The 13,156-nt window shown below is 46.5% G+C and overlaps 1 protein-coding gene across 1 annotated transcript in view; it reads left to right on the top strand.

The window, feature by feature from the left end:
* Nucleotides 1-6,775: 6,775 nt before the first annotated feature.
* The window catches only part of ELL (elongation factor for RNA polymerase II), a 115,003-nt gene continuing 108,622 nt past the window's right edge, over nucleotides 6,776-13,156 (top strand). Inside the window, exon 1 of the mRNA XM_044278872.1 lies at nucleotides 6,776-6,960. Within this exon, the coding sequence (XP_044134807.1) occupies nucleotides 6,832-6,960 (129 nt within the window). The 5' untranslated portion in view covers nucleotides 6,776-6,831. The remainder of the gene's footprint in view (nucleotides 6,961-13,156) is intronic.

Raw genomic sequence — 13,156 nt, 5'->3', positions numbered from 1 at the left:
AGGGCACTGTCCTAAATTTAAAAGTGCGGTCTAAATTTGAAATGGTTTAAAAAAAAAAAAAAGTTCTAATAACTGTCCCACCGCAGCCCCTCCATTTTCCCTGCTGGGCTTTGTTCTTCTGACTGCAATGTTGACATGCCCATATACTACATGTAGCCTCTGCAATCAATCAGTGGGTGGTCTCCTGTCATATACTGCTTATGCTAGTAACTAGCTGCAGTAGTCACATGCCATTATATGTATTAGTGGCAAGCGCATGGATTTATGGAAGCCTCTTTGAAGGGGAATTAAACGGAATTAAACAGAATTTCACTCGCAGAAAATTTTGCAACAAAAACTGCTTCACAACCTTTAACGTGCATGTATGGCTGAGGTCCATGAGCCCGTTGCATACGTGGTGGGTAACAGCTGATACCGGGTTGAAATTACCAGGATCATAGATAATTCTTAATACAAGTCAATAAACCGCTGAGATGCTGCGGTCAATAGCGACTGCTGCATCTAATGGGTTAGATAGAGGAATGGGGCTCCTTCTGTTTTCCAGTTGGAGCCCCCACGCTGAAATCACGGGGCTCCTATCCGTTGCTATGGCAACCCGGGGTCTCCTGAAGGCTCTCATGCCTACCATAGCAGACTGCCTCTTAAAATCCCATAGACTGCAATAGTATTCTATTGCCGTTTAGGGTAAAAGCGCTCAGAAGATCACATATTCAAGTCAAGCCCCCTTTTCCAGTGTTACACACAAAAATAAAAATTGGTATCACTGAGGCCTAAAATGTCTAAATTATTCATATATTTAACATACATGGTGAACGCTGTGACAGGCAAAAAAATAAAAATGGCCGACTTGCAGGGTTTTGAAAAGAAAGCAGTTTTTACTCTACAATTTTGGGGTAACTATAGAAGCTGATGTAGATTTCTATTGTACTGTATACCAGTTTTTTTTTATGGACACATGGGTCACCTTGTTAGGCCATGTAGCCTTGTTCCTCCGACTTTTCTGAAAAGGTTCTTTGTGAAAACAAAGTTTTGACTTTCTGGCACCAAATCTCTGCCACAGGGATTGATAAGTTTCCTCCATTCACTCCAAACTGAATGTTACTAAAAAGTATATAAAAAAAGACAGTAAGAAGAGAGATATTTACCTGAATTTCTACAAGGGAATATATGAAACTAATGTGGATTACACCTCAAAAATTGGTGACAAATACATCTTAAGTAGACCATGGTGGCTGGAGGTGAAACTGTATGTCTGTAAGGTTCTTGTTAGATTTACACAGTCTAGTTATTCTTGCCAGTGATTGGGTGCAGCAGTCATGTGGATGTACGCAATGTCATCACTGCAGGACAACAAAACAAAGGCCAGCAGGGACTAGTAGAGCGGTGGAGGATTTAAAAAGTTAATTTATCACCCCCCCCCCCCCCCTTTTTTTTTTTTTTTTATCCAAATCCCTGGATAACCCTTTTGGGATCCAATCCAATGTGGGTGCTCTGAAAAAGAGAAAAAAACAAATGCATTAAGGCCCCCTTCACACGGGCATCGCGGATGAGGGCCTGATGTGATGTAGGTGCATTCAAGGAAAATCATGCGAGTAGGCACGCAATTTCAGTCAGTTTTGAATGTGGTTCCCAGACCCGAACCCGGACTTCTTCACTGAAGTTCGGGTTTGGTGTTATGTAGATTTTATTATTTTCCATTATAGCATGGTTATAATGGAAAATAATAGCATTCCTTAATACAGAATGCTAAGTATAATGTCAATTGAGGGTTAAAAAATAATAAAAACATAACTCACCTCATCCACTTGATCACGCAGCCAGATCCTTTTCTTTGTTCTTCTTGAAGGATCTGCAAAAGGACCTTCGCTGACGTCATCGCAGGTCCTGCTGAATGAAGATAGAAGGACCTTTGAAATGGGTTCTCCAGAAATGAGGACATTTTATCAATTGCCCTGGCCTGCCTCCAGAAACAAGAGTCATATTAACCTCTTCTATGCAGCCTCTTCCGGTCCCTATAGTTTTTACAACTATCAGTCCATGGACATGTCCACAAGCTCTGCTGCAGCCTATAACTGCCTTTAGTGGTGATGTTGCCACAAGGGCACGTTGCAGTTGAAGACAGTTATTAGCTGTAGCGGAGCATGTATCCATGCTCATGCACCACCAGATTAAAAACTGTGTGGACCTGAAGATGGACACACCAGAGTCAGCATGGTGGACCGAAGTGGTGTGGAGGCAGGCTTGCGGGTATTAGATAAAATGTCCTTATTCCCGAAGAACTCCTTTAAGGGACAAAATGAGGTTAATATATGACCCCCATTTTAACACAATTGACATTGAATGGAGCGGCTGTGCCAATACTTGACTGCTACTGAATTATAAAATAATTCATATTACACCCCAAACCATATCTAAATTTGATTAGTGCCAAATATAGTTGGTTTGGTCTGTAAGTTGTATGGTACCTTCACACATGGCTTTATACCAATCAATTTTGAAACTTTTATATAACCAAGCAATTGAGAATGTTTTTTTTTTGTGACGCATCGTACTTCATGTTAGTGGTAAACTGCTCTATGGGCACACCACATGGCTCAGAAAGGAAGGAGAACATGTGGCTTTTGAAGAGCAGCTTTTGCTGGAATAGTTTTTGTTACATTTGAAGAGACCCTGAGCTACCCCTACAGTGGAAATCCCCAAGAAGTTACACCCTTTTGGAGCCCACAAGGTATTTATCTAGCGGTGCAGTGAGCCTGCAGCGTTTTGCTGTCCGCTTGATGAAACTGAGCCAAACGGATCCATCCTAACACACAATGTAAGTCAATGGAGACGGATCCCTTTTCTCTAACACAATCTAGCACAATAGAAAACTGATCCGTTCAATGGTGTTCGTGACGGATCCATCTTGGCTATGTTACATTTAATGCAAACGGATCCGTTCATGACGGATGCATGCGGTTGTATTATTGTAACGGATCAGTTTTTGCAGATACATGATGGATCCGTGAGTAAAAGTAGCCTTAGGCTCATATTTGCTCAAAGCAGTCGAAGATTTAATTTTCTGACTTTCAGAAACCTCTGTGTTGACGTATACCCCCATGCTTCAAATGACCCAGTGACATGATGTATGATGACATCACTGCAGTGGCCATGTGACCCACGTCTAACTGGATGGTGACATGTGGAGATCTGAGCAATAAGTCTAAACTATAAGCTATTCAGAGCAACAGCACAGGCGTGAGGCTGACAGGGCCAGGAGAGAGGTCCAGCCTGTCAATCAAGGGGTCCAAAGAGAAGTGGTGCTGAAACAAAGCTGAGCCGAAGAGGGCGGCCTCCTTTTCTAGTTTCTATACCTTCTGGCCATTATTCTGAGTTACGGCTTATGCACACAGATGTATTTCATATAGATGTTCCATATATATTCCGCCCATATGCGGAACCATTCACTTCAATGGGGCAGCAAAAAATAAAATGGAAATGACTCAGTGTGCATTCCGTAAAACAATAGAACATGTTCTATTATTGTACATATTATGGACAGGACAGTTCTATTAAGGTCTGGCTGATCAACAAAATGCGAAGTGCACTTGGCCAGTATCTGTATTTTTCGGATTGCAAGACAACAACGGTGGTGTGCATGAGCCCTTAACCACCTCAGCTCCCCTAGCTTAAACACCCTTAATGACCAGGCCACTTTTTACAATTCTGCACTACACTACTTTCACCGTTTATTGCTCGGTAATACAACTTACCACCCAAATGAATTTTACCTCCTTTTCTTCTCACTAATAGAGATTTCATTTGGTGGTTTTTCATTGCTGCTGAAATTTTGATATTTTTTTGTTATTATTATACTGTTTAAATTGATGTAAGTTATATGTATGGACAATGTAACCTCACAAAGTTGTAACAATTTATAATAAGTGTAACTTGTCAGCTTGGGAGGAATATGCTGGGTGTGGTTCTATTGTCCCATTGTGTGTTTAAATGGTGATGTCTGTCCTGTTGTCTCCACATGTGTATTGGCGATCTCCCCTTTGTCCTGAGAGATAATTGGATTGCCCTCGGTTGTCTCTGGGACAGAGAGGAGGAAACCATGATGCATTGTGGGGATGTGTTGTATCTGTTCTGTGTCGCAGTCTCCCTTCTGGTCCTCTAGGGGGCGGGAACGATTGGTTGCTGTACTTGCATTGTGTGTGTTGTAAGATATTGATTGGTTGGATTTCAAAACCCTGTGGGCAGTACTATGTTTGTTTTTTACAAATAAAAGAGGCTGTATCTGAAGTACTGCTGACCCTCAACACGGAGCCTTGTCTCGTTATTGGGGGGATTCCCTGTATGCTGTTGGAGACTGATTGCCAGGAGTGTAAGCCGATTGTCTGCTTTTCCTGTTCGTCTGCTTTTCCTGTTCGTCTGCCGGCAGCTATTCGCGAGGTTCCAGTTTGGAGTGCTATTTTGTATCCACTTCGGGAGTTTGGTGTTCTGCAGTAGCTGTGCCTGTCTCTCAGAAAGGGGCATATCGCCTAAACGGATTTTAACCCCTTGTCTGCTGAAACGGTCCGTTACACTGATCACTTACAGATACTATAACAGTTATATATGCTGATTAGCGATACGCTAATCAGTGACTGCGGTGGGCTGGGCGCTAAACGATCGCTAACTACCTAACCAAGGGGCCTAAACTATCCTAAAACTATCAGTCAATACCAGTGGGAAAAAAAAGTGACAGTTTACACTGATCACTTTTTTTCCCTTTTCACTAGGTGATTGACAAGGGTGATCAAGGGGTTAATTGGGGTGATGGGGGGTGATCTGGGGCTAAGTGTAGTTTTTGGTGTGTAATCACTGTGATGTCTGCTCCTCTGCTGGAACCAACCGACCAAAAGGACCAGCAGAGAAGCCATTTAACACCTTATATTTATAAATATGTGTTAGATGGCTTCTGATTAGATTTTTTTTAAATCCTCAGCCTGCCAGCAACGATCATTGGCTGGCAGGCTGATGACGAAATTGTGCTTTAACTTTTGACGGCCTGCGATGCGCATGCCGGCTCTGACTGAAATCTCGCGTCTCGCGAGATGACGCGCCTGCGCGTCCAGGAGGAATTACAGGGCAGCCGCAAAGACGCATCCCTGCGTGCGGCGGTCCTGAGGAGGTTAAAGAGGACCTTTCACCGATTATGACCATGTGAACTAAGAATACAGACATATAGAGCGGCGCCCGGGGATCTCACTGCACTTACTATTATCCCTGGGTGCCGCTGCGTTCTCCCATTATGCCCTCCGGTATCTTCGGTCACAAAGTTATGGTAGGCGGAGTCTGCCCGTGTTCTGCTGGGCTTTGAGCTCTGCAACGCGATTGGCCAGCGCTACAGCAGAACAAGGGCAGACTCCGCCTACCATAACTTAGTGACTGAAATCTCCGCCTACTATAACTTAGTGACCGGAGATACCGGAGGGCATAGCGGGAGAACGGAGCAGCGCCCAGGGATAATAGTAAGTGCAGTGAGATCCCCGGGCGCCGCTCTCCATGTCTGTATACTTAGTTCACATTCATAATCGGTGAAAGGTCCTCTTTAAGCAGGCATGTCCAAACTGTGGCAGCTGGAGGGCTGCACTTTGGACATGCCTGTCTTTAAGGCAGGCATCCTCAAACTGCGGCCCTCCAGCTGTTGTAAAACTACAACTCCCACAATGCCCTTCTGTAGGCTGTTTGGGCATACTGGAAGTTTTCCAACAGCTGGAGGGCCGCAGTTTGAGGATGCCTGCCTTAAGGGCACTTTCCCACGGGCAGATCCCGTACGGGTAATACGCAGCGTGAAAGAGAGCCAAGCCCCTGTTCTGGACAGCAGAGACACGGAGCAGTAACATGATTGATAATGCTCTGTGCCTCTCTGTGACCTTTTTACTACAAAATCACAGTGACAACTTTGTCGCATTGTGATTTTGTAGTAAAAAGGTCACAGAGAGGCACAGAGCATTATCAATCATGTTACTGCTCCATGTCTCTGCTGTCCAGAACGGGGCTTGGCTCTCTTTCACGCAGCTGATTACCCGCACGGCATCCCCCTGTGTGAAAGAGCCCTAAGGGTACTTTCACACTAGCGTTTTTCTTTTCCAGCATAGAGTTCCGTCCTAGGGGCTCAACACCGGAAAAGACTGATCAGTTTTATCCGAATACATTCTGAATGGAAAGCAATCCGTTCAGGATGCATCAGTTCAGTCCCTCTTACGTTTTTTGGCCAGAGAAAATACCGCAGCATGCTGCAGTTTTCTCTCCGGCCAAAAATCCTGAACACTTGCCGGAAAGCCGGATCCGGCATTAATTTCCATTTAAATGTATTAATGCCAGATCCGGCCCGAAGTGTTCTGGCAAAACGAAAAAAAATAAAATAAAATACCGGATCTGTTTTTCTGGGTGACAACCGAAATGACGGATCCAGAATTGCAATGCATTTGCGAGACGAATCCGCATCCGTTTCAGGCAACAGAACTGCCTGCTGGAATCCTCTGCTGCAAGTGTGAAAGTACCCTAAGGGTGGACATATTGGAATATAGGACATATTAGAAGCTACACTACTGATGCCCTGTTCAGTCTACGTATGAAACTCATTCTATACGTCTCTACAATGGCAGGCCAAATGAAATCTAGGGGGCCTGAGAGAAGCAGCCCTCCAGGACCACCACCTTTATCCTCAATGTACGCCATTTGAATCTCGGCTCCCCCCCCCCCCCCCCCCGTGGTCATGTGATCGCGGCCACGTGACTCGTGACGTCAGGTCCTTCTAGGGGATGGGAACGAGCCGCTACCGTGGGGAATGGTGTTGTTAAGATGGCGGCGCTGCAGGAGGAGCGGAGTTACGGGCTGTCCTGCGGGAGGGTCGGAGGAAGGGTGTCCGTCTTCCACGTGAAGCTCACCGACAGCGCCCTACGGGCCTTTGAAAGCTACCAGAAGAGCCAGGTACACGGGCAGGTGGCGGGCAGGACTGGGGTGACCTCTTGTTGGGGTGCCTTGCTGTCTGGACTGTGACACTCTGCTCATGTTTGGGACGGTTGGGGGGTGACTGACATGTGCCCAGGGTTGTGGGGCCTTCACCTGACTCAACTTCAGGCAGAAAGCTGGTTCGCAAGTGCCTGCAGGAGTTGGGTGACCTCCTTATAAGGAGGCGCCGTCATCTCTCCTTCCAGCCCCCCTCAGAGGGATGCACCCCAATGTGGTGGCCACTTTCCCCTCACTTCAACTTTTCATCAGCTCAGGTAGGTTGTCATGTGCCCTTGCCCCCTATATAGTGGCAGTGCCAGCCAGGTGCTGCTGCCTGGTCCTTATATGGTGTGCCCCAGACCTGGCCAACTTGTTTGTCACTTTTGTGGTGCAGGGCCATAGTGCGGGCTGATTCTGTAGTTGGCCCTCGTTAACCCCTTGTGCAGATTGTTGGCTTTTATTCCAGGTTTTGCTTCTTGTGGCTCTTGTAGATGGCTGAGGGATAAGGGTGGCCTGTGACTCATTAGCTAGTGGCAGATACGGGGTGTGATATGGGCCCGTGGCTTTTGTTTTTCACTTGGGCCTGCTTCGTCCTTCCTGTATTGAGGTGTAGGGGACCACCGTGTACCATCATAGGCTTGGGGTTAATTCCTGTTCCTGGCATTGTGTAGTAGTGGGTCATAACACCTTTATGCAATTTACCTTTTTAGTTTTTGAAGTTCTTCCCAGGTGACTAAGAGCAGCGGGCAGCGCCTTTAACATTTGGCGTCATGCTTATTAATAGGCCGAAAAGCAATAAAACAAGAAGCATTACTTATAAATCACCCGCCGCTACTCCTGACTGTAGTGATGATGTGACTGCTGAAGCTAGGGATTGGCCACAGCTGCCACCTTGTCATTCGGACATGCAGCCACATAAGGACCGGTGGGGTGTAGTGGCGCTGGATTTAACAGGCAAGTAATGCAGCTTTTTATTTCTTGGGTTTCCTCCCTTTGCTGCATTTTTTTCTGAACTTGGAAAAGCCCTTTAAATAGGACCTGTCACCTCTCCTGACATGTTTTTGGTAACTACTGGCACTCCCCAAGTAAAACTAGTTCTGGAGCATCTATTCTAATGACTGCATGTTGTGCCGTTCCGGGGGGTGTCGCTCCACAGTCGGACATTATCCAATCAGAACTGCTAATGTTACTGCGGGGACCCCCCCAAACTGGTAACACCCATCTAGATCTTTTTTGCAAACTTCTGGCAATTCATTCAGATCCTCATACTAGGGCTGGGTGCTCATGGGAAAAAATTCTTCATGGATGATTATCAGCTATAATGTCAAATTTTTTGTTTCTTAATAAATTAACTAAAAACCATGTCCATGTTCCTCGGGGTCTTTAGAAGCGGGATCGTGTTCTCCCAGGTTTCAGTTTCTATTCTGGATTGGGTACATTAGGTTTACACAGGAGTCGGATATCCTGACATGGCTGGGCAGGTGCCACTAACTTTCCATTCTAGGTGTTATGGAGTTCACATAGTTTAGGGAGAGCTGTCACCCCCGTTTCAGTAGAGCAGCCGCTCAACACTCATCCCTCCACAGCCCTGACCATTAAATTGTAATTGGCAAAGTCAGGCCCCATAAGCTGCACGTAGAACGAGGGGTGGCATTGGGTTAGGGGACATCTCTGCTGGTTAACCCCATAGGCCCTCCAATAACTTAAGGGTATGGTCATCCTGCCAGTGGGGGGGGGGGGGGGAGAGAGAGAGTCTGGGCTAATGGCTGTGCAGTGTTAGGACAGCAGAGAATAAGAGAAAATACAAGGTAGTGATTGGCACTGCCAGTGTGATAGTCACCAGACTACCATTGTAAATACCCAGCTGCATTACAGGGATGTCAGTGGACCCAGTGACACACTACAAACACATTCAGGTGATCACCAGGACTGATGCAAGGCACCTCTGCCCACAGATCAAGCCTTGGTTTGACTGGCATTACTTATAGCACACTTCACGTCTCCTCCTGATCCCCTGTCCTGGGCAGGGGTAAGGGAGAAGCTGTCTCTTACTCCTTAGAAGAGGAAGTGCCCGGGGCAGGTCACCTGACTGTGCCCACCATCTATGCATCACCCCCACTTGTCAGCAGCACTGGGGCACACTGATACCAGGGGAAGCAGCAGCAAGACACACTGGGAGCTTCCTCCAACCCCTAGGCGCCCAATGCTTCTTCCCAGAGGTCGCACTACATTTTTCCAGAAGAGTAAAATTTGCAGGAATTCAGATACATAAAACATAGGCCTAGACTTGTTCACATCTGCATTGGAGCCTCTGTTGAAGATTCTGTCAAAAAGGGCAGACAAAAAAACCTTGTATGAAGGACTTTTTTTGTCTGGTAAAAAGAGAACGGAAACTGAACGGACTCCATCATAGTTGGCGGAGTCTGTTCAGTTAGGCCAGGTTCACATCACGTTTTTGTCATACATTTAATGTACACACACAAAACTTATATATGTTACCATGGTTGATCTTCCCCGTACTTTACCACTTGGCTATAATAGCCGGCCCACGTACATCACACGCTGCGTGTGTGATGTATGCATGCCTGTGATGTGTGTGGCGCGGCATGTGATGTATGCATGCCTGTGATGTGTGTGGCGCGGCGTGTGATGATCACACACTGCATTACATACATTACACCCTGCGCTGTCACCTTCTTCTGCAGGTCCATCTTGGTGTCTGGGCTGTAGGCTTCAGCTCCTCCGCCATGCTTCTCAGGTCCTTGCGCACGCAGCACTCCTTGCTTCAGCCACCTCCAGGAGCTGGCCCTTCTCCTTCCAGCTTCCCCTGCTGCAGGGTGCTTTATCGCTCCAGCGCCCGCCCAAACTAACAAATAGCAAAGCTCCTTGCTGTACGGAGCTTAGCTATTGGTTATTACAGGCAGCATCGCTGCGCTGCCTGTACCGTTCACAGCGCGCCCTGCACTGATGAAAAGCAGGGAAAAGTCTAAGGCGTTTTGGTACGCCTCAGACTTTTTCCAGGGAGTAAAATGGCCTGAACAGGCGTCTGGCACTTATACAGGTGTTATTGTGACCTCTGCTTCTTCCTATTGCCTGCTGCATCCCAGCTCCTCATGACTGCAGCCACCGCTCGGGTCATCACACCTTGGACACTGGGAACTTGGCCCTTACCCGCTTTGTGCCAGGTCACTTCAGTCTGTGCCATTAATCCTGGACGGCATGGACTTTATACAGGCTGCGCTGATACTACGCGGAAGAAAAAAAAAAATTGGTCTGACTTTATATGGGAAAATTAATCAAATGAATTTGATTTATTGCCCAGCCCTCCTCCTAGCAGGAATAAGAGGAATGGCACAACCTAGTCATAAGAATAGAGGCTCCAGAGTTATTACATACCCACTTATGCATTTTAGTAACTTATCTTTATTTGAAATTTCACAAATTTCCCTCTCTTCTGGCATCGTTTTCATGAGGCCAGATGTCCAGTAGTTCTGTCGCCTTACTGATAGACGAAAAGTAATTCTGAGGGTACTTTCACATTAGCGTTTTTCTTTTCCGGCATAGAGTTCCGTCACAGGGGCTCTATACCAGAAAAGAACTGATCACTTTTATCCCCATGCATTCTGAATGGAGAGTAATCCGTTCAGGATGTCTTCAGTTCAGTTGTTTTGACTGATCAGACAAAAGAGAAAACCGCAGCATGCTACGGTTTTATCTCCGGCGAAAAAAACCCTGAAGATTTTCCATAGGAATGTATTGGTGCATTCAAAATGCCAGAATGCAGGATCCTGATCAGTCTGAAAAAATTGCATGCGTTTGCATACAGTTTGCCTGATCAGGCAGTCAGTTCAGGCAACGGAACTGCCAGCCGGAATCAAACAACGCAAGTGTGAAAGTACCCTAATGCGGCGGACTGAAGGGGGAGTGGCATAGACACTAACTGGACCTGAGCCAACCCCTATGTTCACCTAATTAGATGACGTCTTGAAAAGAGGGAAAGCAATCTATTTCAAATTAAGGTATATTACATAAAATGTACCGTATGTGGGTAAAGGGATGCATTTGTAATCACTGGAATAACCCTTTAAAAAAAAAACAAAAAAACAAATCCATACTGACCACACTGATCCCTCATCACTCCCATTCCGATGCCTCTATATTCAGCAGCGGCCGGGGGTCAGTGTAAGCTTTTTCTTCTTTTTAACCCAGTGTGAGCCATATAGAAAAACTTCTGCAGGACAATCCCTTTAAGTGTACCTGCACACAGATGCAGGCTTGGACAAAGAAATTCCATATGGATTCTCGTGCGGATTTCTGTGCGTTTCCGCACAAAATCCACGCTAAAATTTTTGCGTTGCAAAGGTTACAATCTGCATGAAAGATGCCACGTCCAATTGACAGGCTGCAGATTTCTAAATCGACACGGCAAGTCGGTTTCGACGGCACCTAAGGAAAAAAAAAGCAGGGTGTGCGTGTGATTTGTGTAATCTCCTTCAGGCCTCATGCACACTGCCGTGTTTCACAGCCGTGTGCGGGCCGTGGAACCGCGGCCTGGATACCTCCTGAGAGCAGGAGCGCACGGCGTCACTGGTTGCTATGACGCCGTGCGCTCCCTGCTGCCGGCACAGTACAGTAATACACTGGTATAGATCATATTGTGAAACACGGCCGTGTGCATGGGGCCTCACTTTGTTGGGACTTTATTACACTGCAGTTTTTCCATTCCCATTCACTTCAGTGGGGCCGCACAAGATGAGGACAGCACTCCCAGGGCTCCAGACAAAAAAATATATCAAGGAGCCATTGGCTCCTAACCTGAAAAAGTTAGTCGCCAAATTTAAAATACATATCATTACGGTATAATAAGTAAAAGACATGTCTTACCTAGGGTTGTCCCGATAACAAAATTATAACTCTATTTTGATACTTGATACCATGTGAAAAAAAATAAAACGCCCAAAAAGCTGTGTGCATTCCACATTTTATGGAACGTCTGGACCGTAATAGAACAGTCCGATCCTAAGTTTTGTCGGGACAAAGTGACAAAAAAAATGGCAAATTGCACTTTTTTTTTTTTTTTTTTTTCTGTTACGGCGTTCAGTTATAGAAAACCCTGAGATCCGCCGGGTTAATAGCGGCATATTGCAGCGCGCAGTCAGAGGCTGGGTGCCGGGTATGGGATATGGCCGGCACCCGCAGCCTGCGTTTGTATTCAGGTATAAACGATATTGATTGGTGGCGCAGTGGCCACAGCCCCTCCCCTCCTATCAGTCCATTGGTGGCAGCAGCGCTACAGGGTGGAGGGACTGCCTTCTTATCCTCTGTGCTGCTGAGAACATGGCATGCGCTGACAACAGTGCGTGCCATGTCAGTCTTGTGTGTGAAAGCGTCAGAGCAGTGAAGGGTCTAGGCGCAAATGGCAAGAAGACTACAAAGTCTTGTCGCCATTTTGCAATTCTAAGTCGCATTGGCAACCATTTTGGTCGCCATCTGGAGCCCTGACTCCATGTGCTGTCCGCATCCATTGCTCCGTTCCGTGGTCCGCATAAAAGATATAACTGCCTACAAAACGGACAAGAATAGGACGGGTTATATCAATGGCTGTCCATGCCCTTCCGCAAATTGCGGAATCCACACGGATGCCATCTGTGTTTTGCGGACCGCAAAACGCATAACAGATATGTGCATGAAGCCTAAGGGTCTTGCAGTGCAGAATTTTAAATCCACAATATGGCAATTTATGCTGGTAGGTTTCCATCACAGATTTCACCCTTTGCAATACAGAAGGTGAAATCTGAAGCAAAATTATTGGCAGCAGAAAAGGTTTGCCACTGTACTCTTGCACTGTCCAGTCAGGGCTGACAGCTTCAGAACCTAAAGTCTGTTTCAGCAGCACAGATAGATGCATTTCTGACAGAAGCAGGGGGTGTCTCCCTTCTGCCAGCACTGTATCCAGCGTCCTCTCTTCCCTTACTTCCCACTATGTACACACACGCACACTTCCTTTCAGCCATCTTCTGAATCTGTTATCAGGGATGGATCTTGCCTGACAACAAGCACTTAAGGACCCATTTGTGTCACATCTGTCCGGGACTTAAAGACATCATGCTGATCGGGCAGTTGGGGGGGGGGGCAGGCATTCACTGATAGCCGCACCCCTGCTGTATGGGCCAGC

Source organism: Bufo gargarizans, chromosome 2 (assembly GCF_014858855.1).
Source record: "Bufo gargarizans isolate SCDJY-AF-19 chromosome 2, ASM1485885v1, whole genome shotgun sequence".
Lineage (NCBI taxonomy): Eukaryota > Metazoa > Chordata > Amphibia > Anura > Bufonidae > Bufo > Bufo gargarizans.
Note: the sequence above shows the minus strand (reverse complement) of the source record. Positions and strands in the feature narration are given on the sequence as shown.